General features: G+C 52.0%; 1 protein-coding gene across 1 annotated transcript; it reads left to right on the forward strand.

Annotated features, from left to right (window-relative positions):
- Positions 1 to 207: 207 nt before the first annotated feature.
- On the forward strand, positions 208 to 20,040 carry RPH3A (rabphilin 3A; the record flags this gene model as incomplete). The annotated part of the gene is made up of 20 exons (XM_080355431.1): positions 208 to 284; positions 801 to 815; positions 1,608 to 1,751; positions 10,470 to 10,599; positions 11,472 to 11,558; positions 11,988 to 12,153; positions 12,581 to 12,622; positions 14,268 to 14,420; positions 15,093 to 15,179; positions 15,334 to 15,393; positions 15,464 to 15,703; positions 15,952 to 16,031; positions 16,301 to 16,375; positions 17,018 to 17,127; positions 17,709 to 17,835; positions 18,080 to 18,136; positions 18,658 to 18,809; positions 19,178 to 19,259; positions 19,484 to 19,580; positions 19,910 to 20,040. 20 exons carry the CDS (start codon positions 208 to 210, stop codon positions 20,038 to 20,040), a joined length of 2,112 nt encoding a protein of 703 aa, XP_080211557.1.
- Positions 20,041 to 23,113: the final 3,073 nt, after the last annotated feature.

Here is a 23,113-nt window from a genome sequence, read left to right on the forward strand (position 1 = left end):
AAATAAAGCCCTGCCCGGTATGATTTTGTGTTTTGGTTATTTTTTTTAATCTGCAGCCTGGTGGAAAGCACCAGGTTCCCTTCATCAGCATCGCTGCTGTCTGAGAGCACAGGCAGAGGAGCAAAGTGATTTTTGGCGTTTGTCGGCGGAGCCATCGTTGTGCCCGAACTCGCTCCGCGAGTCCCCGTGTCCCCTCGGCGGCCGGCGATGACCAACGCGGTGGTGGGTGGCAGCTCTGACCGGTGGATGTGTCCCAGCGACAGGACCATGTCTCTCCGGGCCAGGTGAGAGGAGGGGACCGGGGACACAGGGATGGAGCTGGGGAGGACGAGGGTCCCCGGGGGTAGGAGGTGATGCGGGTGCAACCACCCCAGTTTCTCTTCTGGAGACACTGGGAATTGGGTTTACACCCATTGGATGGGGACATTTTGCCTCCTAAACCCCCTGAGAAGGGTTGGTGGGGATGGACACATGGGTGTCACGCACCCCTGTGCTGATGAGGAGCCTCATCCGTCTGTCCTGATGCCCTCCAACATATCTGCTGTGCTGAGCGATGCTGCAGGGCTCCGTCCTGGTGGGATGGGTGGTGGCAGAACCCATGGGTGGGGGCTGGTTGTGTGTGCCGAGACGATGCAGGGCTGGGAGCTGGCTGCTCTGCAACACTTCAGGGGAGCAGCAGGGTCCATGGGGGGACGCACTGTTAGGGACCATCACCCCTGAGGTAGGGAGAGTGCTGGCTGAGCAGTCCCTGTCCCCTCTGTCCCCTAATCCTTGTCCCCTCTCTTTCTTTTGCCTCCCAGCAGCGAGAAGGAGCAGTAAGTATCTCACTTGTTTGGGTCTATTTGGCCTATTGCTCTTTACTTGCGGCTCTAACTGTCTTGAGAGAACAGGAAAAACCTTGCCCTAGATACAATAAAAAAGCAATTAATTTTGGGAAGTTTTGCATGGGGTTTTAATGAATTTTAAGGCTTAAGACCATGAGAGTCTGCCCAGTCCAGGGGGAAAAGACCTACGAAAGGTCTTTAGATGAGCAGAAGAAGCGGGGGGAGGAGGGACATTTTTGTCTTTTGTATCCTTCGTTAGCATTGCCCCTTGGCCACCTGCTAATTTGCAGGGCTGAGTGGCAAACGTTATTGTGCCACCACGTTCCTGTGCCACCAGGTTAAAGCTGCCTGACACCCAGGCTGTGCTCACTGTGCAAGACGATCTTTGGAAATGCTGTTAAGAGAGGGAAAAACTCTCATGTTTGATGAAAGGTACCCCCCAAAATGCCATCGCCCCAGTACGGCAGCTCCCTGGCAAACCCAGCGTTACATGGTGCAAAAGCAACCACATCAATTGATGCTTAGCATGGAAATTATGATAATATTTTTGAGAAGGAAATTGGTTTTCTCTGTATGAAACTACTGTTTCTATATGAAACCCTCCTAAAAGGGAAATAAGAGCTTTGACTTACTGGGTGGGGGGTGTTTGCAGGATTCCTCAGAGGCTGAGGGGTATCGCACCCCATGTTCCCAAAGCTTGGGCACTGCTGCCTGGCTGTTACACACACTCATGCATGCACATACATGATCTGTGGCCAAAACCCGTTCCCCCTGTCCCCGCAGGGTCCCCGCCGGCTGGACAACGCGGGGCGGCCAACCCGACCGGCAGCGCAAGGGCGAGGAGCTGACGGATGAGGAGAAGGAGATCATCAACCGAGTCATCGCCCGGGCCGAGAAGATGGAGGAGATGGAGCAGGAGCGCATCGGGTATGACGGGAGTGGCACCGGTGACATGGGAACGCGGGGCCCCGGGGCCTGGCGGTACTAGGGGAGCACGGGCTCTGGCCGCTCTCCCGCGCTGCACTGCAGTGCTTCTGAATCGAGCTGCGGGGGATCTTTTAGAGCTGGTGCTGGTCCTTGGCCAGGAGGAACCTGTGAGCAGGGGAGGGAGCTGCATGTTCTGGACCAACAATTTATAGTCTCATTGATTTTTTATTTATTTATTTATTTATTTATTTTTAAATGACAAGTGGCTGCTGTTCTATCACTTTGCACGGCAGCAAGCAGCCCATCCCTGGCTTTTGGAGAGAAGTGGAAGGACAGACTCAGGGTAGCGGTGATGAGAGAGCTGGGGTTGTTCAGCCTGGAGAAGAGAAGGCTCCAGTGAGACCTTATTGTGACCTTCCCGTACTTAAAGGGGACCATAAGAAAGATGGGGACAGACTTTTCAGCAGGGCCTGTTGGGATAGGACAAGGGGTGATGGTTTTAAACTAAAGGAGGGAGATTCAGGCTGGACATGGGGAAGAAATTGTTGCCCTGAGGGTGGTGAGAGCCTGGCCCAGGTTGGCCAGAGAGGTGGTGGATGAACCATCCCTGGAGACATCCCAGGCCAGGCTGGACGGGGCTCTGAGAACCTGAGCTGGTGAAGATGTCCCTGCTCATGGCAGGGGTTCGAGCTTTGGAGATCCCTTCAACCCAAATAGTTCTGTGATCTCATTCCAGACAGTGAAGCTGCTGCTGCTTGCCCAGTCCTGAGCACAGCCAAAGCTGTGGCTCACCAAAAGGTGTTTTATCTTGTTTTAGGAACATGGATGGATCAATCAGGCCCTCCAGCCATGTGTCCTGGTGTTTAATCCCTCCTGCCACCCAGAAATGAGCCGAATAGGTCAGAGCAATGCTCAGCCTCGGGGCTGGCCGTGTGCTGGGACCAGCTCCCAGAGGATCTGGGGGTGCTGGTGCTGCCCAGCCACATCACGGTGGGCACCCACGGCCACTGGTGGGTGCTGCGGCATTCCCAGCGTGGAGCAGAGGGCACCAAGTGCCTGTGTTTGCTTTTACTGCATCTCTATCCTGCCTGGGCAAAGGTGCCAGGTGAAGTAATGCTCATAATTAGGTATTGACTTGCTGTACAGCTGGGAGTGGTTTTCCGGAGGGGATCTCCATAATCCCGTTTGTCAGGCATCCTGCCTTTTTTTCATTACAGAGGAGCGTTTTCTTCTTGATGAGCTTAAGCACCGACTGCCTTTTTCTGTTTTTCCCTTGTAGGGAAAATACTCAGGCCCAGGCAGGAACCACACTCTCTTTTGAGGTCCCTTCCAGTCCCTTACATGCTGTGATTCTGTGATTCTTCTGCCTCAGAGAGTGTCAAAGCCCTTCTCATACCTTGGGGTCAGCTTTGCTTAGCAAACAGGCACATGCAAAGCGTAGCACCACAACCAGAGTTTTAATCCATCACCCCGGCTGTTTAATACCACCAAAATACCATGTGTGCGTTCGCGACGCAGCGCAGGGTGCTCCAGCTGCAGCATGTGCTCTTCCTCGGTGGCTGCAGCCTGTTGTCTCCTAAGTGCTGGGTTTATTTGGTTGTTTTTAAGAAATGCTTTGTTAGGAGCAGGTTTGCGAAGAGTTGAGGCTGTTTGCACTGCCCGGCGCTCGGTGGGCGCCCCACGGTTGTGCTGCTCCCAGCTGGCATTGATACAACATGCAACGCTTGCCTCTGCCGCCTTTCTGGCAGGAACCAGGTGAAAGCAGCTATGAATGGTGGTGATTCATTCCCGAAAAGTGCTTACAAACAGCATTTTCCCCGGCTTTTTGCACGTGTGCAGCCCCGTAAGAATTACTCTCAAATGTGATGCTCTTCGGATCATGCTTAAATGAACTTCAGCAGTGAGGGAGAGATTTTATTTTGCATTGTGCATCCCTGCAGCTGTTTGCAAACCTGCAGAAGCGCTCCCTTTTACCTTTGTTAGCTGAGGCGGAGGAGGTTTTCTCGTCCTCATTCATGAAAAAGCTGGGCAGAGGACTCCGTGCCGTACTCAGAGCGGAGCTGGCGGATGTGCAGGCGCAGCTGATTTTCCTCCTGCGTGGAGGCGTCGCAGGAGCTGTGCCAGCTCCTTTGTGTTTGTTGGCTGGCAGAACAAGGGCTGTAGGATGTGCAGCTGCAGAAATACGGGACAGCAGCTATATCAGTCTTGTACAGAACCACCCGTGCGGGAGCTGCTCGGATGTTATCCAGAATAGCTCCTTATATTACAAAATAATCCGGGTTTGCCAGGCTGGCACCTTGTGGGGACACAGCGGTTGTGACTGTGTCCCTCAGCTGGCCAGGCTGCTTTAGGGAGGCGCCCCTGGAAAGCTGGATTTTCTGCGGTTTTCTGGGATTTTCTATTCCTATAAGAGGAAAAGAAGGAAAATCCATTACAAACCCGGTTTTTGGTTAATATAAAGAACAGCTTGCGTGAAGTGAATGTGCTTTCCCAAGGGGGAACATGCAGTAGATACTTGGAGTTGTCTTCATAAGTGGATGGGTTGAAGGGATTTAGCTTCACAGATAATACCTGAGCAATCATGAAGTGCTGGCTGCAAATGGTCACCCTAGAGCCTTGGATTTCCTCCTGATTTAGTGTCCATCCATCTCCTCCTCCCTTCTCCTGCCCTCTTGTGTCCCCTCTGCTGCATCGCTCCATCCCATGATCCCCTCAGCCGGGACAAGGGGGGAACAAATCGATGCTACTTGTCGAGAAGATGTTTGTGAAGTCGGGCTTCGTGTCAAATCCAGCTCAAATTAATTTAGCCAAAGAGTATTTTTAGCACCAGGGGTGGATGGCAGCCCGCGGGATACGTGCTCTGGATGCTGATGAGGATTGTAGGACAAGGGACACTTTGGTATGTGTCGTCTTTTTTTGGCTGGGTCATTGTCTCATAGCACAGAGAAGGATAATAGGAGCTGAAATCATCTTATACAGTGAGAGTGTGTTGGGTGTGACTTGATGAAGGACTTTACAGCTGCCAGGGGATTAGGATAATCCTTTTGAGGCAGTTCAGGGGCAAAGGGCTTGGAGGACGGCAGGGATGGAGCTGTTCACATCCCTTCTCCCTCTCCGCTTGGCCTGGGCTGTGCTTGGGGGTCCCTGCGGGGCTCTGGTGATGCTCCAGCTGTGGTGATGCTCCAGCTGTGGTGATGCTCCAGCTGTGGTGATGCTCCAGCTGTGGCCCATGAGGAGCCAGTTCCTCCCAGCTGACATCAGAGCACCTGCAGGCACTAATTGGCTCTGTTATGTACCTGTAATTAGGTGCCATCAATCACCCACCGAGTCTGCTCTGCTGCCTAATGAGATCTGTTGTGCTCTTGGCATTGAAGAAAAGATCTTAACCTGTCCAAAGTTAGAAATTTCTGTTTCTGGAGAGCACCTTGTGGCACAGAGCTGGTTCTCCTGGGGCTGATGTGACAATCGCTCCTGGATCTGGCCATGCCCCTGCCTGGGTGCAGCTATTCCCTTCCCTCTAAAAGTGTTATGATTTGACTTTTAGGCCCCTCTAAAAGTACAATGCTTTGACTGTCTCTCCCTGGGTTACAGTCCCTCACCTTTCCTCCAAGTGGACCAGCTATTGAGCAGGATTGCTTTTTAATTTGGCTGCTGATTGCTGGGATGACACATGCACAGTGCTGGAGCAGATGGCTGAAGTCACAGGGGATTAAGTCATTAACCTCGGTGGCGGGCAGCAGAGATGCTCTGTGGGGACCACAGGCTCATATTTTCCTCCTCGTGTTCAAACACCACCAAAATAAAAATAGGGGCCAGGAAGGGCAGGGTGGTTGCTGGAGGCAGACAAATGTCTCCCGAGCTGCTAGCTTCTAGAAGAGATTAAGTTAATTCATGGCCAGAAGACCACTCACGGCCTTCTGGGATTTTTATTTTATTTTATTTTTTTCTTTATTTCCCCCTCAAAAAATCTACTCTCCTCTTTCTGAGACTGGGATGAGCCTGCACAATGACAACTCCCCTGTGACACATCACAGGAGGCAGCGAGCACCTGGAGGGATGCACTAGCATGGAACAGGACACGTGGAAATGCCCGAATCCCTCGGCCTCCTCAGGCATCTTCCCTCCATAGCAGGGGCTCTGGGTGGAGGATGAGCTTCAAAACTCGACCTCTGAAAGCTCAGAAGATGCTTTACCTTTACTTACCTATGCGCTTGTAAGGCAAGAAAATCGCTTCTAATTTTCCATCCTGATTTTAATTATGTGTTCTTTAATCTGTAGCTTGGCTTCTTGTCTCTTTTATACCATTAAAATTAGCCTTAATTTAATATTCAGCCCTTTAAGGCACATGATTTCCCCACAGAGCCAAGTCAGTGCTTAATTCTGGAGGCAGTTGTTGACCTCCTTTGTGTTTTACTTGCATTTTTTTGCCACATAAGTGGTGGCTGAGTCCGTCCCCATTGGGCTGGGGGTGCTCTGGGTCAGGTCCTTCCTCACGGATCAGGTCGTTCTCCTGCCTCGTGCAGCAGTTCATCATTTGCTGCACTAAATGTCCTCCCCAACACCGTTTAAAACCCATTAGGCACATCTTTAGCCATTCATTTCTGCAGAGTGGCGATGAATATTTAAACACAACAAACTCTTTGGTGCCTGCCCCGCTGTTAAATCTTGTTTCCCCGAGATCATCAGCACTTAACGCCGGTGACTCTCTGTCCCACCCTGGATTGTGCAAGAGAAAATGCTGTAGCAGGCGGGCTTCTGTCCTATCTGTCCCTCATTCTATGCCTCTATCCTATCCTATCCCTCAGCCCAATGAGCAGCCTTTGCCGTGTCCCTGGGGGACCCTCTGCCTGCCTGAAATCCCCGAGAAGGCCAGTGGTACCTGGGGTGCGTGAGGAAGAGTGTGGCCAGCAGGTTGATGTTTGCTCTCCATCCTCCCCCTCTGCTCTGCCCTGGTGAGGCCTCATCTGCAGTACTGGGTCCAGTTCTGGGCTCCCAAGTTTAAGAAAGACAAGGAATTACTGGAGAGAGTCCAGCAGTGAGCTACAAAGATGCTGAGGGGTCTGGAGCATCTTTCTGATGAGGAAAGGCTGGGAGTGCTGAGGCTGTTCAGCTGGAGAAGCTGCAAGAGTTCTTATCAATGTGATAAGTATCTCAGGGTGGGTGTCAAGAGGATGGACCAGACTCCTTTCAGAGGTGCCCGATGATGGGATGAGGGGCATCAGGCGCAGACTGAAACACACGAGGTTCCCTCTGAAAATGAGGAGAAACTTATTTCCCTTGAGGTGCCAGAGCCTGGAACAGGCTGCCCGGAGCAGATGTGGAGTCTCCTTCTCTGGACACAATCCTGTGCGATCTGCTCTTTAGCAGGGGTTGGACTGGGTGATCTCCAGAGGTCCCTTCCAGCCCCAGCCCATCTCTGATCCTGTGATATTTGCAGCTCTTCCTCCCAACACCAGCCCTTCCCCACCTGGCCGTGGGCAGGAACACGCAGGGACAATGGGGCTGCTCATCTTTCTCTTCCAAACCATATTTCTGGGGCCAGGCAGACATTATATTATCGGGGGACTGTTTTATTACTGTTATCTCAGGTGCACGTTAAGCATTTCAGATATAGCGCATCAACCTGTTCTTATATCGCGCTCCCATCAGTGACTAATCCCAGTTCCTCCGGCAGATGACGGATGCTCTCCCACTTCGCGGGGCATTACTCCTCTATATTTTTTTTCCCCCTATTTTAACAATTTGAAGCAGATTTCCTGCTCTTTGAAGTCAGTCTTACAGAGGGATGGGCACTCTGAAGCGCCCATAATGATGAGGAAGATGCTGCTGTGGTCCTAAAGACGTGCAGGGGAGAGGGATGAATTAGATGGCTGGTTTATAGGCAATAAAAGTAAGAAACAAATGATATCTTGGGGAAAAGGGAGAGCAAAGCTTTTGGGAAGGCACTGAACTGGTTCCTGGGCAAGCGCAGAGCATCCCTCTGGTTACGGGTTACTGAGCAGCCCATGCGTGGAAGGTGGTGTTGGGTGAAATTAAAGAGAAATTTGGGCTTTTTGCTCACTTTGCTCAGGAGCTTCCCAGCCTGTGGGTCTCAGTGCAGTACCCCCGCTTTCTGCCAGGTTCATGCCAGAACTTAAAAATCTCAATTTTTATACAGTCTTCTCAAGGCAGAGTTTGAATCAGAGGAAAAAAAAAGCCCCATTTCTCTGACTTGAATGGGTGTTTTAATTAGGCAAATATGCTTTGCTTGAAACTGATGCCACAGGTGTGTGTACTGGCTGCTGAAGCATTTCCACTGGTTAAAAAAAAACCTCTTAAGGAGCCGCTTCTGGTAAATGAGAGACTGGGAAAGATTTTGCAGCAGCTAAATAATGAATGTCTTGAAATGCAAAGGCTTTTTTTTCTTTTGCTTTGATTGTGCCATTTGTTCTAGTTTCTATAATAAGTTTGTTTGGGCTTGCAGATTTCCATCTGGAAGCTGCTTCTCTTGGAGCAGAGCTCTTGCAGCACAGGGTGGGGGAATTGCAGAAGATCTGGGCTTGTACATGTGCTTCACTGCCAGGAAAATAGAGGTTCTGCTGCAGAAACGTTTCCCTGCCCAGGTGGGAGCGATGTGCTGCGACAGAAGCTGGATGATGTTGGTTATTTGCTGTTGGGGCCTTTTTTGTGGGGACCCCACATTGCACATGGTGGGACGTGGGCTGGAAACAACTATGGTATGATGATGATTATTATTATTGTTTAAATAAGTCTTTTCAGAACAGCTACTTTCCAGTTTCTAAATGGAATAATGCTCATTGCTGACCAAGTGTTAATGGGATGATGCGACTCTTGAAATCACGGGGACCTCTGTGTTTGCAGCAGGGTCTGTTGGCTGTGGAGCTTGGGAAGGCACCATGGGCAGATGATGCTTTAGCAGCTGATTTATTCTGTAGGAAGAAATCACCCATGGATCGTCTGCACAGCACGGAGCAGATGCTTGGGGGCAGGGACAGACAGCCGGGAATAAAGTCGGAGCGGGGAGCTGGGCTCGCAGAGCATCCCTGTTAAGAGCAAAGTGGAAAGGCATTAAAGCACCTCGCTATGGCCTGAGAATGTTATTTTTCAACAAAAACTGTTTTGTTCAGGAAACAAACCAGCTCAGGCTGAGAACCAGAATTGCTGTGTTTAGAGAGCTGGTGGTTGTGTCGCTGCTGAAACTTCAGGCGATGACACCGAAGGAACTTGCAGGCTGGCCCATCTGGTGACACCAGAGCTGTGAACACGGCGATTTCTCCCATCTGCTGGCTCTGTCTGGCTCCTTAGCCCAGTGTTCCTGGTCTGGCCCAGTTCAGCTTTCCCATCTGCTTGCTGGGAATGGGCTGCAGGTTCATTAATAACCCTCTGGAGGCACCTCCACATCCCCAGCCCTGAGTGCCCAGGGAGATCAGCCCCTGCCTAGGTTGGGGTAGGAAATTCTCCGGTGGGTTTTAGCAAGGCCAGCATCTTCCACCTCAATGAGTAGTTGTAATAATGCGGCTTTGATTGGATAACACACACCGGATCATGGAGCCATGTCCCCACTTTGGGCTGGATGAAGCGCTTTGACATGCTTCCATTGACTGCAGCGAGTCTCCAACAAATAAGTTGCACGTTCCACAATGCTTTATTTTTTTCCCTTCTTGCTGCTATCCCTTTACCAAGCACACACGTACAACACCATTACATTTCCACAGGGTGCCGGCTGCCCTGCAGACCAACCACAGCAGCCTCTGTGCTGAGGGGAGCTCAGATATTGCTTGTGAGCGATTCCGAGGTGCCGGCAGCCAAGCTGGCATAAATCTAAAGCTGTCATCAGCCATATACGAAAACGTCTTTTAAACATCGGGTGTTTTTTACAGCAGGCTTTGTCAGATTTGGGTCAGGCAGCGGATGCAGCCCCGCAGGCAAGGGGGCTGCGGTTCTCTCTGGTGGGCTTGGGTCTCCTCCTCCCTTTATTCATTCCTTCTCCTTCCTCTCTGAATGGCATAAAAAATGCATCCTTTTTTCCCTTCTAGTGCTATTTTTAGGGCCAGGATTCTGGGTTAACTGAGCGTACAACTTGCTCTGGGGTGCTCGACAGGCAACTTGTTCCTGCTTTGCAAACTGCTTTTGCCTCTGCTATTTTTGTTTTCAGAAGTTGCTTAACTGGTTTTTTTTTCACCTTTGCAGTAAGCAGATGTATTTTTACCATCTGTTCTCCAGGGGGCTTTTTGCATTTTACTCAAAGGGCTGATAATTTCCACAAAGTAAATTATATGCAGTTGTTTTTTCTTAGAAAATGAGAAAACTAATTAATTTATCCAGTCCTCCTGCCAGAGCCCTTCCGAGATCTCCTTTCACAGCTCTTCCATGGCCAGTCACTGGGACTGGGTGGAAAAGTTTCCATTTTGGGGGGGCAAAAAACCGCTTCACTGATGCCAAGCAGCTTTGTGCAAAGGTGTTAACTAGGATGGATTTTATGAATGTGTGTGTATGCAGGAGCTAGAGCGGTGTTGGTGGAAGTTAAGAGTCGTGCAATATAAAGCTATAAGGGAACATAATATATTGACATGTCCCCTGGGATGTGTCTTTTCCCCTGGTTGCTGGAAGAGGAGAGATTGCTGGAAACTACACCAGCGGCTGGACCAAAGGCAGCAGCTGCCCCGGGGGGCGGGACCCTGCATCCTGGCTGTGACATCCCTGTCCCCTTTCCGCCAGGCGGCTGATGACCCGGCTGGAGGACATGCGCCGCAGCGTGCTGGGGGACGGGGTGAACCGCTGCATCCTCTGCGGGGAGCAGCTGGGGCCGCGGGGATCTGCCTGCGTTGTCTGCGAGGACTGCAAGAAGGTGAGACATCGCCCCGCTGCAGCCCCCCGCGCCCACAAACCCTCCCCAGTGCCAGAATGAGCACCTTGATATTTGGGTGCGTGTGTCGATGTTTGTGCCCAAGTGACCAAGAGGCTACCAGCATCCTGGCTTGTGCCAGCACTGGTGTGGCCACCAGTACCAGGGCAGTGACCATCCCCTGAACTGGGCAGGGAGAGGCCAAACCTCGAATCCTGGGGTCAGTTTTGGGCTCCTCATGCTGAGAAAGCCCTTGAGGTGCTGGAGCGAGTGGAGAGAAGGGAACGGAGCTGGTGAGGGGCTGGAGCACAAGTGTGATGGGAGCGGCTGAGGGACCTGGGGATTCAGCTGGAGAACAGGAGCTGAGGGGAGACCTTCTGATCTCTGAACTGCCTGAAAGGAGCTTGGAGCCAGGGGGGTCGGGCTCTGCTCCCCAGGAACAAGCGCCAGGAGCAGAGGAAACGGCTTCAAGTTGTGCCAGGGGAGGCTGAGATTGGATCTGGGGAACAATTTCTTCCCCAAAGGGCTGTGAGGCATTGGAACAGGCTGCCCAGGGCAGTGCTGGAGTCACCATCCCTGGAGGGGTTGGACAGACCAGAGATGAGGTTCTCAGGGACATGGGGCAGTGCCGGGGGTGAGTTAACAGTTGGACTTGATGATCTTGGGGGTCTTTTCCAAACAAAATGATTCTATTCTTTGATTACCCAGCATCCCTCTGCACATGGCACATCCTGCAGTCTCTGATGCTTGTACTGGGAGAGCTCTCATTAACCGTCTCTCATTAATCTCACACTCCTGAGGAGCGATGCTGGTGCAGTGGGACCTTTCAGTTCCCGCTGCCACTTGATGCTTTGCTTTTTTTGTTTTCCCCACAGAATGTCTGCACCAAGTGCGGGGTGGAGAGCACAAACAGCCGGCCCCACGCCATCTGGCTCTGCAAGATCTGCAGCGAGCAGCGGGAGGTGAGCGCGGCACCCAGCTGCTCCTCGTGTCGGAGTGGGGACATGGTCCTTGTCCCCACCCCAGACCTCTGAGATGGGACCAGCTCCAGGCTGGGTGATGCTCCCAGGGACTTCCAGCCCGTCCCCACTGAACCTCACCCAGTTGCTTGAGTCTGGTTCTTATAGGATGATCTTGGTTTTTAGATAAAATGTCACTTTTTTTTTTTTCCTCCAAAGCAAAGTCTTGGGGTTGAAGAGGCTGTCGTGGGCAGAGGTTGGCTCCCTGTCAAAGAATTAATGGACAGGGTGGGCAGTGTGGTGCTGGGTGGGTTCACATCCTCAGTGTTGTCTGCTGGAGGCAGACCCCGGTGACACAGGGATGAAGGCTGCCTGGTCTGCACCCAGCATCCTGCCCAGACACGGATGTCACCCCATTTCCTGCACCCCCAGGTGTGGAAACGCTCCGGTGCCTGGTTCTTCAAGGGTTTGCCCAAGCAAGTCCTGCCCCAGCCGATGCCCATCGGCCAGAACAAGGGACCCCAAGCCCTGAGCGAGCCCAGCCCGTCGGAGCCGCCCACCCAGGACTCGAAACTCCCCTCCCGTGCACCCACCCGAGGTAGGTGACAGCGGATGCTGACCCTGTCCCTCTGTTCAAGGGGCAGGGGTTCCACCAGCGAGGCACTGGGTCACCTCCCCGCTGTCTGCAAGGGCGACCACCCTTAGCAGAAAGAATTCATGTAGCTGCTGCCTGTGTTCTAAAGGGCACAGAAATTTCCCTGTGGAGGCTTCCTCAGGGCTCTCCAGGTCAGGATGGGGTTTGCAGGAACATCCCTGAGCATCCTCAGCCCTGGATGGGGATCTGGGGTGCCCAGCTGGGACTTTAGGCAGTGCCTGGGAATGAACACAGTGATGCAGAAGCCTAGAAAAAAATAAGAATAAATAAGGAAATGTGAGGAAGGAGTGTTGGCATAGCCCCAAGTTGGTGTTGGTGGGATGGGTGGGCTGCAGCTTCACCCCTTCTTGCTCTGTTTGTGCCCCCCAAGGCCAGGCGGATGCCGGGCCCCCGGCCGAGCAGGACTCTGACGGTAAGCACCGGCATTATGCCCTCCCCTGTGCTGCTGCCTGGGTGCTGAGCTCCCTCTCTCCCTTCTCCTGTCCCCATGGGTTGTTCCTGCGGGAGCTGGCAGCGGCAAGACCTCTTCTTGCTGCTGCCACCCACCACACAGGGACCGAGTTATTCTGGGGCTTCCTCGCCTCCTGCACACGCCTGGGCTGAAACGCTGCAATTTCGAGCAGCTGACCTGAGTGCTGAGTAGAATTACCGCCACAGGTGACATTTCCTGATGCTGATTGACGGGTGTTTTTCTAGTTATTTAATGTCAGTCCTTAGAAAACCTCCTGTGGAAACTTTTTAGGAGGCTCATGGGGGGCTTGTGCGTGTCGGCGAGGGGTGGAGTAGCCGAGCTGCTCTGTTCATGGTGGGTTTTCCCCACCGAAGCTCCTGGTGCCGGTGCACTGTGCCCAGCCTTGAGTTAATTTTTACTAATAACCCTCATTTTCACAGTTCAGCATTGGTATGCCAAGGCAATGAGATTACCTGATCCTCCTCCAGCACCAGCTGCTCCCGCCTGGGCAATGATGATGCTGGGAGCAGCTCAGTGCCTGCAAACTCTCCTCTTGCTCTCCTCTTCCTCACTGTGTGGTGAAGGCAGCAAGGGGCTGAGGACACAACCAGCTGTGCCTGGTCATGCCGAGTGACGATCTTGATCTTCCCATGCAGCCGCAGTTGGGGAAACTATTTAATTAAGACTCTTTAATCGCGATGGTCACTGGTGCTGTTACGCTTCCTGGCCCAAACCCAGGCTGGTTTTACGAAGCCAGCAGCTCGCCCGCACACCAGGGAGGCTTTGCCAGGCTCTGCAGGTCCCTCCTGACCATCGGCATGCTTGTGACATGCCTGTGATTGTCCTAAAGTTCCCTTGGAAAAATATTTCTTGTGTTGCTGTTCCTGCACCACGAGGCTCCTGGTTGTGGATGCTCGTTTCCCTTCCTCCCTCCCTCCTCTTCAGCATTGTGGCATTTTCGCCCCCTCTCCTCATCCCCACCTGCAATCTGTTGCGTTTTGCTTTATCCTTGTGCCCAGTGACCCTGAGAGCGCAGCCAAGGATAAACATCCCATTTATGTCACAGCAAAGATTTATCCCTGGTGTCTTCGGCACAAGCCAGGTGAGCACTGAGGCATTTTTCTGTCGCATCTGTGGGTTGCAATTCATCACCATGAAGCAACCCCGGCACCCTGGTGTGTGCGGCTGGGATTTATCTGCTGGGACGGATGGATGGAGAGACACAGGCAGCTGTCACCCTTGTCTCGCTAATAAATGGAAGATGATCAGCAAAAGGAAAACGTGATCCCTCTCCCCCAGGCTCCATGGAGCTGCGATGCCATTAGGGTTTGATGGGCACTGATGGGCACCTCTGTCCTTGTTTTCCTGTGAGGCTCTCCTGTCCCCTGGTGTCCCCGTGGTTTGCCATGTCCTTTGGGCTTTCCCAACCAGCCTGTGCAGGTTGGATGGCGCAGAGCAGCATCTGGGTGTGATGCTGCAGCGGCCATGCCCATCCTCATCTTCCTCCTGCTGACACCCAGGCTGGCCATCACCCAAGCAGCTCCTCTCAGGGCCACCTTTGGGGACAGACGGGTCCTCACTGCTGCCTGTGTCGCTCTCCCTGCAGGCAGCAGCGCGGTGGCAGCTGCCCGGGGGAGCTCCACGGTGCCCGGCCGCAAGCCGGCCGAAGGCAGAGCAGGTCCCTGCGGCAGCGAAAACGCCAGTGGGGACACAGACAGCCACGACTATGCTGCTGAGAGCGGGGTCAGCAGGAGCCCTGGTGAGACCTGCACTTCTGCATGCTTGTGCACACTTGTGAATGCTTCTGTGTGTTTGGGAGGAGAGGGCTGGGGGTGCACAAAGCTGGCAGCTGTACCAGGGTGGTCTCTGCTCAACGTGCAGCACTCGTTGGTGCTGAGGGATTTCACATTGCAGAGCACCAGCACCTGCTGGTTTATGCTGCTCTGTGGGGTTTGGTGCTGGGGGGCTCTGGGGTGTTGGTGGGACTGTGGAGAGTCGTGGAGGGGGATCTCTGATCCCTTCCCTGCTTGTGGGGAGGAGAGGCAGGACCCTGCTGTGCTTTTCCCAGCAAAGGTGCATCCTATGACCTATGGAAGGATGTGAATTTGAAAAGCTTCATGTACAATGTGAGAGCTGCAGGTGAAAAAAGGAGCAGGCTCAGTGCGAGCCAGGCCAATTTTAAGCAAAGATGAAATGCAACCACATTGAGACCCCAAATAAAAGCATGTTTCATGCTGCTGTGCCCCACGAGGTGCTGCCAAAGGAGCAGGTGTGGGCCAACCCTGCCTGTGGGAGCTGCTTTTTGCTGGCAGAGGCCCTGCTGGGGATGTTGTTTGTATTTCATGAGAATCTGATGTGCTCTGAGCCATTGTAAATTTCTGTTTTATTTATTTTTTTTGTAAATATTGCTGATTCTCCTCTCTCCTTGCAGGTGTGAAGAGGACCAACTCCCTGCAAGCCTCGCGGCCACCTCCACCAGCCGCTGCCAGTCCAGCCCCTGGTCCAGCAGCACCCACAGGTAGGATGAGATGGGGTTGTGGCCAGGATGCTCCATCCCTCCGGGGGCGAACATCCCAAAGAGAGACCCCCCTGCTCGGGCCAGTGCTGGGGTGGGAAAGGGATGGAGAGCATCACTCAGGTGAATACCCCAGTAAAGCTCCATCTGTCTCCAGTGCCACCAGCAGCGGGAAGACCAGGTCCTGGGGCGGCTGGCCGGTTCCCAGAGAGACAAGGTAAAATCCGCCTGCCTGCAAGGGGCTGGGGGGCAGCGGCTGGCGGGGGCTAATGGGGTCCCTCCCGCAGCGAGCCCACCGCTGGGACCCCCAGAGCCGGCCCGCGCCACCGCCAGGGAGGAGCGAGGAGGGGGCTACGCCGTGCCCCCTACCAGAGAGGAGCGGCCAGCTCGGCAGCCCCCAGCCTTCCCACAGCCCCCTGCTGTCCCGCAGCCCCCTGCCGTCTCCCCGGCACCAGCTGCCCCACCACGGCAGCCACCCCAGGAGGAAGAGGAAGAGGATGCCAACAGCTACGACTCTGATGAAGGCAGTATGTATCTGACCGGAGTGTTTCTGTTTGGCTAAACTGGGATTTTGGGGAGGTGGTTGCTGCGGAACTGTCACTCGCACCATAAGGTTGGGGGTCTCTGGCGAGGGGAGGCCACAGGGAACACTGGTTTTACATTTGGACTGCAAATCTTTCTAATCATTACTAATCAGGGTTGGTTAAACACAGTTACTGGCTGGGGTTTTAATGAGGTCTTATTTCCAACTGTTCCTCCTCTACCCGGCTGGCAGCGACGCTGGGAGCACTGGAGTTCAGCCTGCTCTATGACCAGGAGAACAGCTCCCTGCACTGCACCCTCATCAAGGCCAAAGTAAGTGGTCTGTCCCCTTTTCCCCTTTTTTTCACTGATTTAAGTCTGGCTGGCTCCCAGCTAGGAAGGTCTGTGGGATTCTTCCTCGAGTGAACCTGATTTTTCAGCACATCGTGGTAACCCATGCCTGCTGGGAGAAGAGAACAAGGATGCTCTTGTCTTGTTGGAGACATTTTCTCTTGACTGAGTTGCTTTGTGGGTGGCTTGTCCCTCTTCCCTGCCTCTGCTTGAGGAGCATTCATGCCCATGTTTTACTTACTCTCTTTTAGGGCTTAAAACCAATGGACTCAAATGGCCTGGCAGATCCCTATGTCAAGCTGCACCTCTTGCCTGGAGCCAGCAAGGTGAGGCTTTGCCTGGTTTGGGTGCATTTGGGGCTGGAGATGGAGCAGAGATTTCTGTTTATGGGTTTATTTTGTGTGCAGGGGCTTTTATGGTCTTGTGCAGAGTAAATCAAAGTGTCGTGATCTTGGGAAGTGCTTTGATTTCTATTGCTGTCCTGTTTGCTGATCTTTTAATTTTTTTGTTGTGCACATGTGTTTGTGAAAGACATATGAACAAGTGACAGAGTTCCTCATTTCCCAAGCTGTCACCTCCTTTAGAACCATGAGAGCTGTTACCCAAGCCCTGCACAGCCTCCCCTGTGCGACTTCTTGTACAAGTGTCCTTGAGCAATTAGACCTCAGACAGTGAAAACAGCCAGGTGGTGACAGCTGTCCTGGCCACAGCAGGTGACAGAGTCCCCAGTGCTGGCATAAAGGTCCATGTTGTCGGGTTGGTGATGCTCGGCTGGGTTGATGGCTCGCCGGCGCGACAGCCTCAGCAGGCAGCGCTGACATCCCGCAGAGTCCTCCATGCCCTGGTCAAACCACCTCTTGTGAGCCACAGATGATGGAGCATCTCATTTAGACTCTGCCAGGAGCCTAAATTTAGGTGGGGAGGAGTCCAGGGGTGTAATTGCGCTGTGTTTTGCTCTGATGCCACAGTCAAATAAGCTGAGAACGAAGACTCTGCGCAACACCCGTAACCCGGTGTGGAACGAGACACTGGTGTACCATGGCATCACGGACGAGGACATGCAACGGAAAACCCTCAGGCGAGTAGAGGAGCTGGGGTGTCTCCTGGTGAGATGGGGGCCGGGGTGTCCTCACACAGAGCATTGCAATGCAGCCTTGGGAGGGCAGCAAAGTGCAGGTGTTGGTGGAGCATCTGGAAATGCAGTTTCTGGTCAAAATCAACATCCTCCAACAAACATGCTGATTTTGATGGTCCTTTTTAAAAGGTGAGGGGGAAAGGCATTTTGACCCTATAATTTAATATTAAATGATTGGCATTAGTGTTATCAGCACAGAGATTTGTGTGTTGCATATCTGCGCATGATATTTGACAGTGTCTCAGCAAAACATTTAGATGTCTCTCAAATTTTTGGCATTTCCTTCCTACAAGAAATGTTCACATTTTGATTTCTTGCCCCATCACAGGGCATATATTAAAAATGTTGGCTTTTTTCTGGCAAAAGAGAAGTTCGGTTTTCTGACCGCTTTTGATCAGAGGAGAGCCAGATGGATGGGAGCTTTGATGGTGCTTTGCTGTGTCCACCTTGCAGGAGTGAGTTTGTGCTGTGGAGCCAGGTCCTGCTCCAGCCTGGTTGATGTTCACCTTTCTTGTTCCCTTCAGGATCTCCGTGTGTGATGAAGACAAATTTGGCCACAATGAATTTATTGGAGAAACTAGAGTTTCCTTGAAAAAACTCAAAGCAAATCAGAAAAAGAATTTCAACATCTGCTTGGAGAGAGTGATACCAGTGAGTTTGTGACATTTCTTTCTACCGTTAATGTCATGGTTGCCAACAAATGGCGAGTGGTGAGCTTGGAGCTGGAACCAGCCAAGAGCTGCAGGTGCCTGACTTCACTGGCATCTTTAGGAGTTGGATTCCAACCCATGATGTGACATGTCAAGGCCAGGAGACAAAAGCATAGTGGGAATCCAGGGGAAGTGACTCCAGAAGTCACTCACGGCAATCTCTCTTTTTCTCTTCCCCATCCAAGATGAAGCGTGCTGGAACGACCGGCTCATCCCGTGGGATGGCACTGTATGAAGAAGAGGTAAGAATCCTTGGAGGATGACATGCTCTGTGCACGCTCCACCTATTATCTCTCATGAACAAGCCCCTTCCCCACACCCTTCCATGAGGACAGAAGGTTCCCTTGTATCCACCTCGTCCCGTCTGCTCTGCAGTTGACGATCTTCCTTGCTCAGCTCTTGTGTTCCCATCTCCTTCTTCCTCTCTACAACTCCCTGAAAGGAGGTTGTAGCATGGAAGGTGTTGGTCTCTTCTCCCATGTAACAAGTGATTGAACGAGAGGAAACAGCCTCAAGTTGCACCAGAGGAGGTTGAGGTTGGATCTTGAGAACAATTTCTTCCTGGAAACGGCTGTCGGGCATTGGAACAGGCTGCCCAGGGCAGTGGTGGAGTCACCATCCCTGGAGGGGTTGAACAGACAAGAGATAAGGTTCTCAGGGACATGGGTTAATGCCAGAGTTAGATTAATGGTTGAACTTGATGGTCTTGAGGGTCTCTTCCAGCCAAAATGATTCTATGATCTCTGGTGGCTTCCTCTTGCAGGTAGATCGTGGTGGGGACATAGAGGAGCGTGGGAAGATCCTGGTGTCCCTCATGTACAGCACCCAGCAGGGCGGTTTGATCGTCGGCATCGTGCGCTGTGTGCATTTAGCAGCCATGGACGCCAACGGTTACTCGGACCCTTTTGTGAAGCTGTAAGCAGGTGCTGGGGTGGGCATAGGGAGGTCACGCATGGTCCTGGGGCCACCCATTGTCCTCGGGCAGGAGCTGGTGCTCTGAGAGCTCCTTCCAAAACCCCTGGGGAGTCCAGTGCTCTGCACAATGCAGGTCTCTATGGTTCCCCGTGTTTCATCTGACAATCCGGGGGACGGAAGAGTATTGAAGATTTTCCTCATTTTACATTTATTTTAAATAATCTTAGAAGGTGGGGAGACTGGCTGACCCATTTATTTGCCTTAAATATGTCCAGGTGCTTTTTTCTAGCCCCAAACCTCACTTTTTTTAGCTTATAACTCGCCCTGTTCTTGGACTTGCATTTTGAGCTGTTTTCTGTTGCCCCCAGGTGGCTGAAACCTGACATGGGAAAAAAGGCCAAGCACAAGACACAGATCAAAAAGAAAACATTGAATCCCGAGTTTAATGAAGTAAGGCCGGATTTATATTTTTTATATTATTAAATCAACTTAGCTAATTACTGTGTTGTGCAGGGGGGGTGGAAGACAAACTCTCCATTAGTGTATTTTAAATGTCCTCTCACTGGATTTTGAATTTCGGCTGTACAGACAGATCATTTGCAATTCCTTACCTGCTGCTTTCCAGGGGTAATTTCCTGGGATGCTGGGGTGATGTGGGTGTTCTCCTTCTGCAGGAGTTCTTCTATGATATCAAACACAGTGACCTGGCCAAGAAATCACTGGACATTTCTGTCTGGGATTATGACATCGGCAAATCGAATGATTACATTGGTGAGCTGCAAGTCTTGGTGCTCTGGTTTTGGTGCCCTATATTTTGCTGGCTGGACGGGAGGGATATGTGGGTCCCCCACCCTGTGGGGAACCTCAGGTGGGACCACACAGGTTGGTTGGGTGCTTGTATCAGGCCATCAAATACCCAGCGTACTGCCCATCTCCCACATCTCATGGGGTCTTCTGTGCAGCTCAAGTTGTTTCCACCACATTTTAGATCCAGGAGGTGGAGAGGAATGGCCCAAATGTGGGATCTGTCCCCGTAGAAATGGTTTTCTGGAACATCAGCATCATCTCTAAATATGATGTCTCTTCTCCCTCTCTTCCAGGGGGCTGCCAGCTTGGCATTACGGCTAAGGGAGAGCGCTTGAAACACTGGTATGAATGTCTGAAGAACAAGGACAAGAAGATCGAACGCTGGCACACCCTCCAGAACGAGAACCACGTTGCCAGTGATTAAAGGGAGCCGCTGCCCCGTCCTCTGCCAAGCCCCTGTAGATCCCTGATGTCTGTCTTCCAGCACAGCCATGCCCTGCTCCACACCACTGGTCCTGGGGCAGCAACGCTCCTCTGCCTCCTCCGAGCATCCTCCGCGCCCTCACCTCCGCCTGAAAACTAACCCACATCTTTTCTATTCACTTCCTTTGGTTTGGGGTATTTTTTTTTTTTTGAAGGGGGAGTGTCATTGGATTATCCTGGTGTGTAATTTTTGCCAAGCAATAGTTATCCTCCGACTGTTCCTCTTTCTCACTAGTCTCACACGCGCCGTGATAGCCGTCCTGTTGTGTGCGTGATGCTCCGTGTCCCTCCAGCCTTGTCCCATTGCCACCAGCTCGTGGCTCCTTCCTCTCCCAGTGGGACGCGTGGCCACCGGCGCGGCCGTGCTCTGCTCTGGCGTGGGGGGGTTCCAGCGCTGGTGTCGGAGCATCGGCCCGTTCTGCTTGTGTGATATCAATACCTCAGTTGCAATAATGAAAAAAAGCTGTTTGGCTTTGGTGTGGGTCGTGAGCGTAGCCTGGTGTCTGTGTTGTCGTGATTAGGCTAAAGACTGTGTCACCGATGTAATCCTGTGAGTCCTGCTTGAGCTTTAGTTTGGTACATTTGAGCAATATTGTGGTATGTCCTTTGCTGAGGAGATCCATCAATGATACAGTAATGATAATGAGAAATAGAGAGCTGCTCCATGCTCGTGGGGAGACAGAGATCTGGAGTTTGTGTTTATTTCCAGCCGCCACATGCGGTTTCTCTTGCCCGAGGAGCTCGCAGGCTCCATTGCTGTAGGAGGACGCCCGTGTTTCACGCTTGTGACTACCTCCTCTTCACAGCCCGGCCCGCGCACGAGTGATGAGCTGAACCCCGAGGATGGTCCCTGGGACCCCTCAGACGACCCTTTCTGCTGCCAGCCCTTTGCCGTACCCCACGCAGGAGGGAAGCCAAGGGGGAAGATACTTCCCACCAACTAGCTGGTGTGTGCAAAGACTGTTGCTTTAAAATACCGCAAACACTGGAATTAGCTGGAACAGTTAGAGGTCTTCCAACTTTGGGTTGTCTCTTTTTTTCTTTTTTTTTTTTTTTTAAATTTCCACAAGAACTGTTATCTTCAACAACTTGCGCTTTAATGATTGTCTGGCGGTGTTTTATTTGTTACCGATAGCAGGAGAGTCACGATGCTCTCAGACTGATCCTGATTAGGTTTGGTACCATTTGCTGTCTCTGGACAAGCTCAAGCATAGCAATGTCGATAGCAGCACTATAAGCACTACTGGAATATATCATGGGTCAGCTACACGCTGCGCATGTTGTACGAAACCTGAACCCCAGCCCCTTTGGGTCACACTCTTGTCCCACGATATCCCTTGCAACCACTGCTGTAGTCTGCTGGTGTGCTGTCCTGTGCTGTGTTCTCAATTCAGCTGTACCGCAGAGCTCTTTCTTTTGAATTGGATGAGTTATTTTCCTATTCTTGCTATTATTCTTTTTTAAAATTATTTTTTCCCTTGCCCTTTCCCCTGGAGAATTTGCTCTGACTTGCAGTGAGCATCCCTGCCGGGCTGTGGTTTCTGCAGTGATGCCCATGTCTCTGTGTAATGGGAACCTCTGCATGCCCAGCGGTGCTGCTGCCATGGAGCAGCCCAGCCCCGACTCAGGGCTGGCTCATCCGAGGAGCTCAGCTTTCCTGGGCACTCCTTGTAGCCACCTTGGGCCACAGGTGGGGAAAGCAAACCTCAACCAGCCTGGGCATCCTTGTCCATCACCCCAGACTCTGCCTTGTGGCATTGCCATGGGGATGGGAGCTGTTTGGGGCACAATGCATGAAGAGTGCAATGGGAGAGAATGCTCCAAAAACGGCTTCCCCCTCCCTTTCCTGCAGTTCTCAACTCTGCACCAGTAAGTGCAACATCCTAGAGCCTCCAAGCCATGCTGCCCTCAGCACAGGCCATCCAAGGGACCCAGACTGGACCAACCTGGTTCTTTAGGGTCCTTTCCCTCTGCGTCTGGTGCTGGAGAGATGGTTCAGCTGTAGGATGCTGCCCTCATCCCTTCCAGAATGATGGACCTGCCCAAACCCTCTGCATGGCCCTTACCTGTATCTCTTGGAGCAGCAGTTGGGCATAGCACGTTTCTGAGCTGTCCTGGGGATTAAATTACCTTTAAAAAAGAAACAGGAAAAAAAAAAATCTGAGCAATTCCTTAATTTATTCCAGACCTGCATAGCCCAGCCTCCTTTGTGTGTGCAGAACAATTAAATTCAGGTTGCCTTTACCTATGTCTTGTATTGACATTCTCTGCTCAGCCTGCTTTTCCTTCAGACAAATGATTCTCAAATCATCTCTTTGCACCCATAAAGTGCAACTTACCAATTCCCCTCTGGGTATTGTGCAAGCCACAGTTCTCATCTCCATTTGCCACCCTCTTTTGAGTTTTTCTGATGGTAATTTCTACCCTGAATGACTTTGTTGTAAATAAAGCATGCACATATGGATTGGGAATGGTGCAAAAAACAAAAAAGCCTCTTCTACTGCTGTTTGCATTCAAACTTGCATGCAGTGATTTTACAGCAAAATATCAGTTTACAACTATTAAGAGAAAAAGAAAATGTTACACAGGAACTACAAATACTCCAGTCTTCCGCTGCATGCAGCACAACATCCTCTCTCGATGTGGTATCTAATAAAGTGAGACTATTGGAAAAGAACAAAAAAAAAAGCCATGGTGTTTTTTTGGCTGGTTTAATTCCCTGTGGGAATTCCTGCATGGGCTGGTGGGGGTGGGTGGTTGTCCTGGTGGTGGGAATTTGCAGTGGGTTTGGGAATGCTGGCAAGTTGCATTGGCTTCAGGAGGTTGAGGGGGAGTTTGGGATGGTGGGTGCAGCCGCTTCTCTGCAGGGGGAGGACCCAGCTCAGCTGTCCTGCACCCATGGGGGTAACAGGGATGACATGAGTGTTAGGGGACAGTCTAAGTTAAAATCCTTCATGCACGGGTGAGACATCTGTGGGTTCCCCTTTCAAGCCTTGTTGAATGCAAACACAATG

Source organism: Nesoenas mayeri, assembly GCF_963082525.1.
Source record: "Nesoenas mayeri genome assembly, chromosome: 17".
Classification (NCBI taxonomy): domain Eukaryota; kingdom Metazoa; phylum Chordata; class Aves; order Columbiformes; family Columbidae; genus Nesoenas; species Nesoenas mayeri.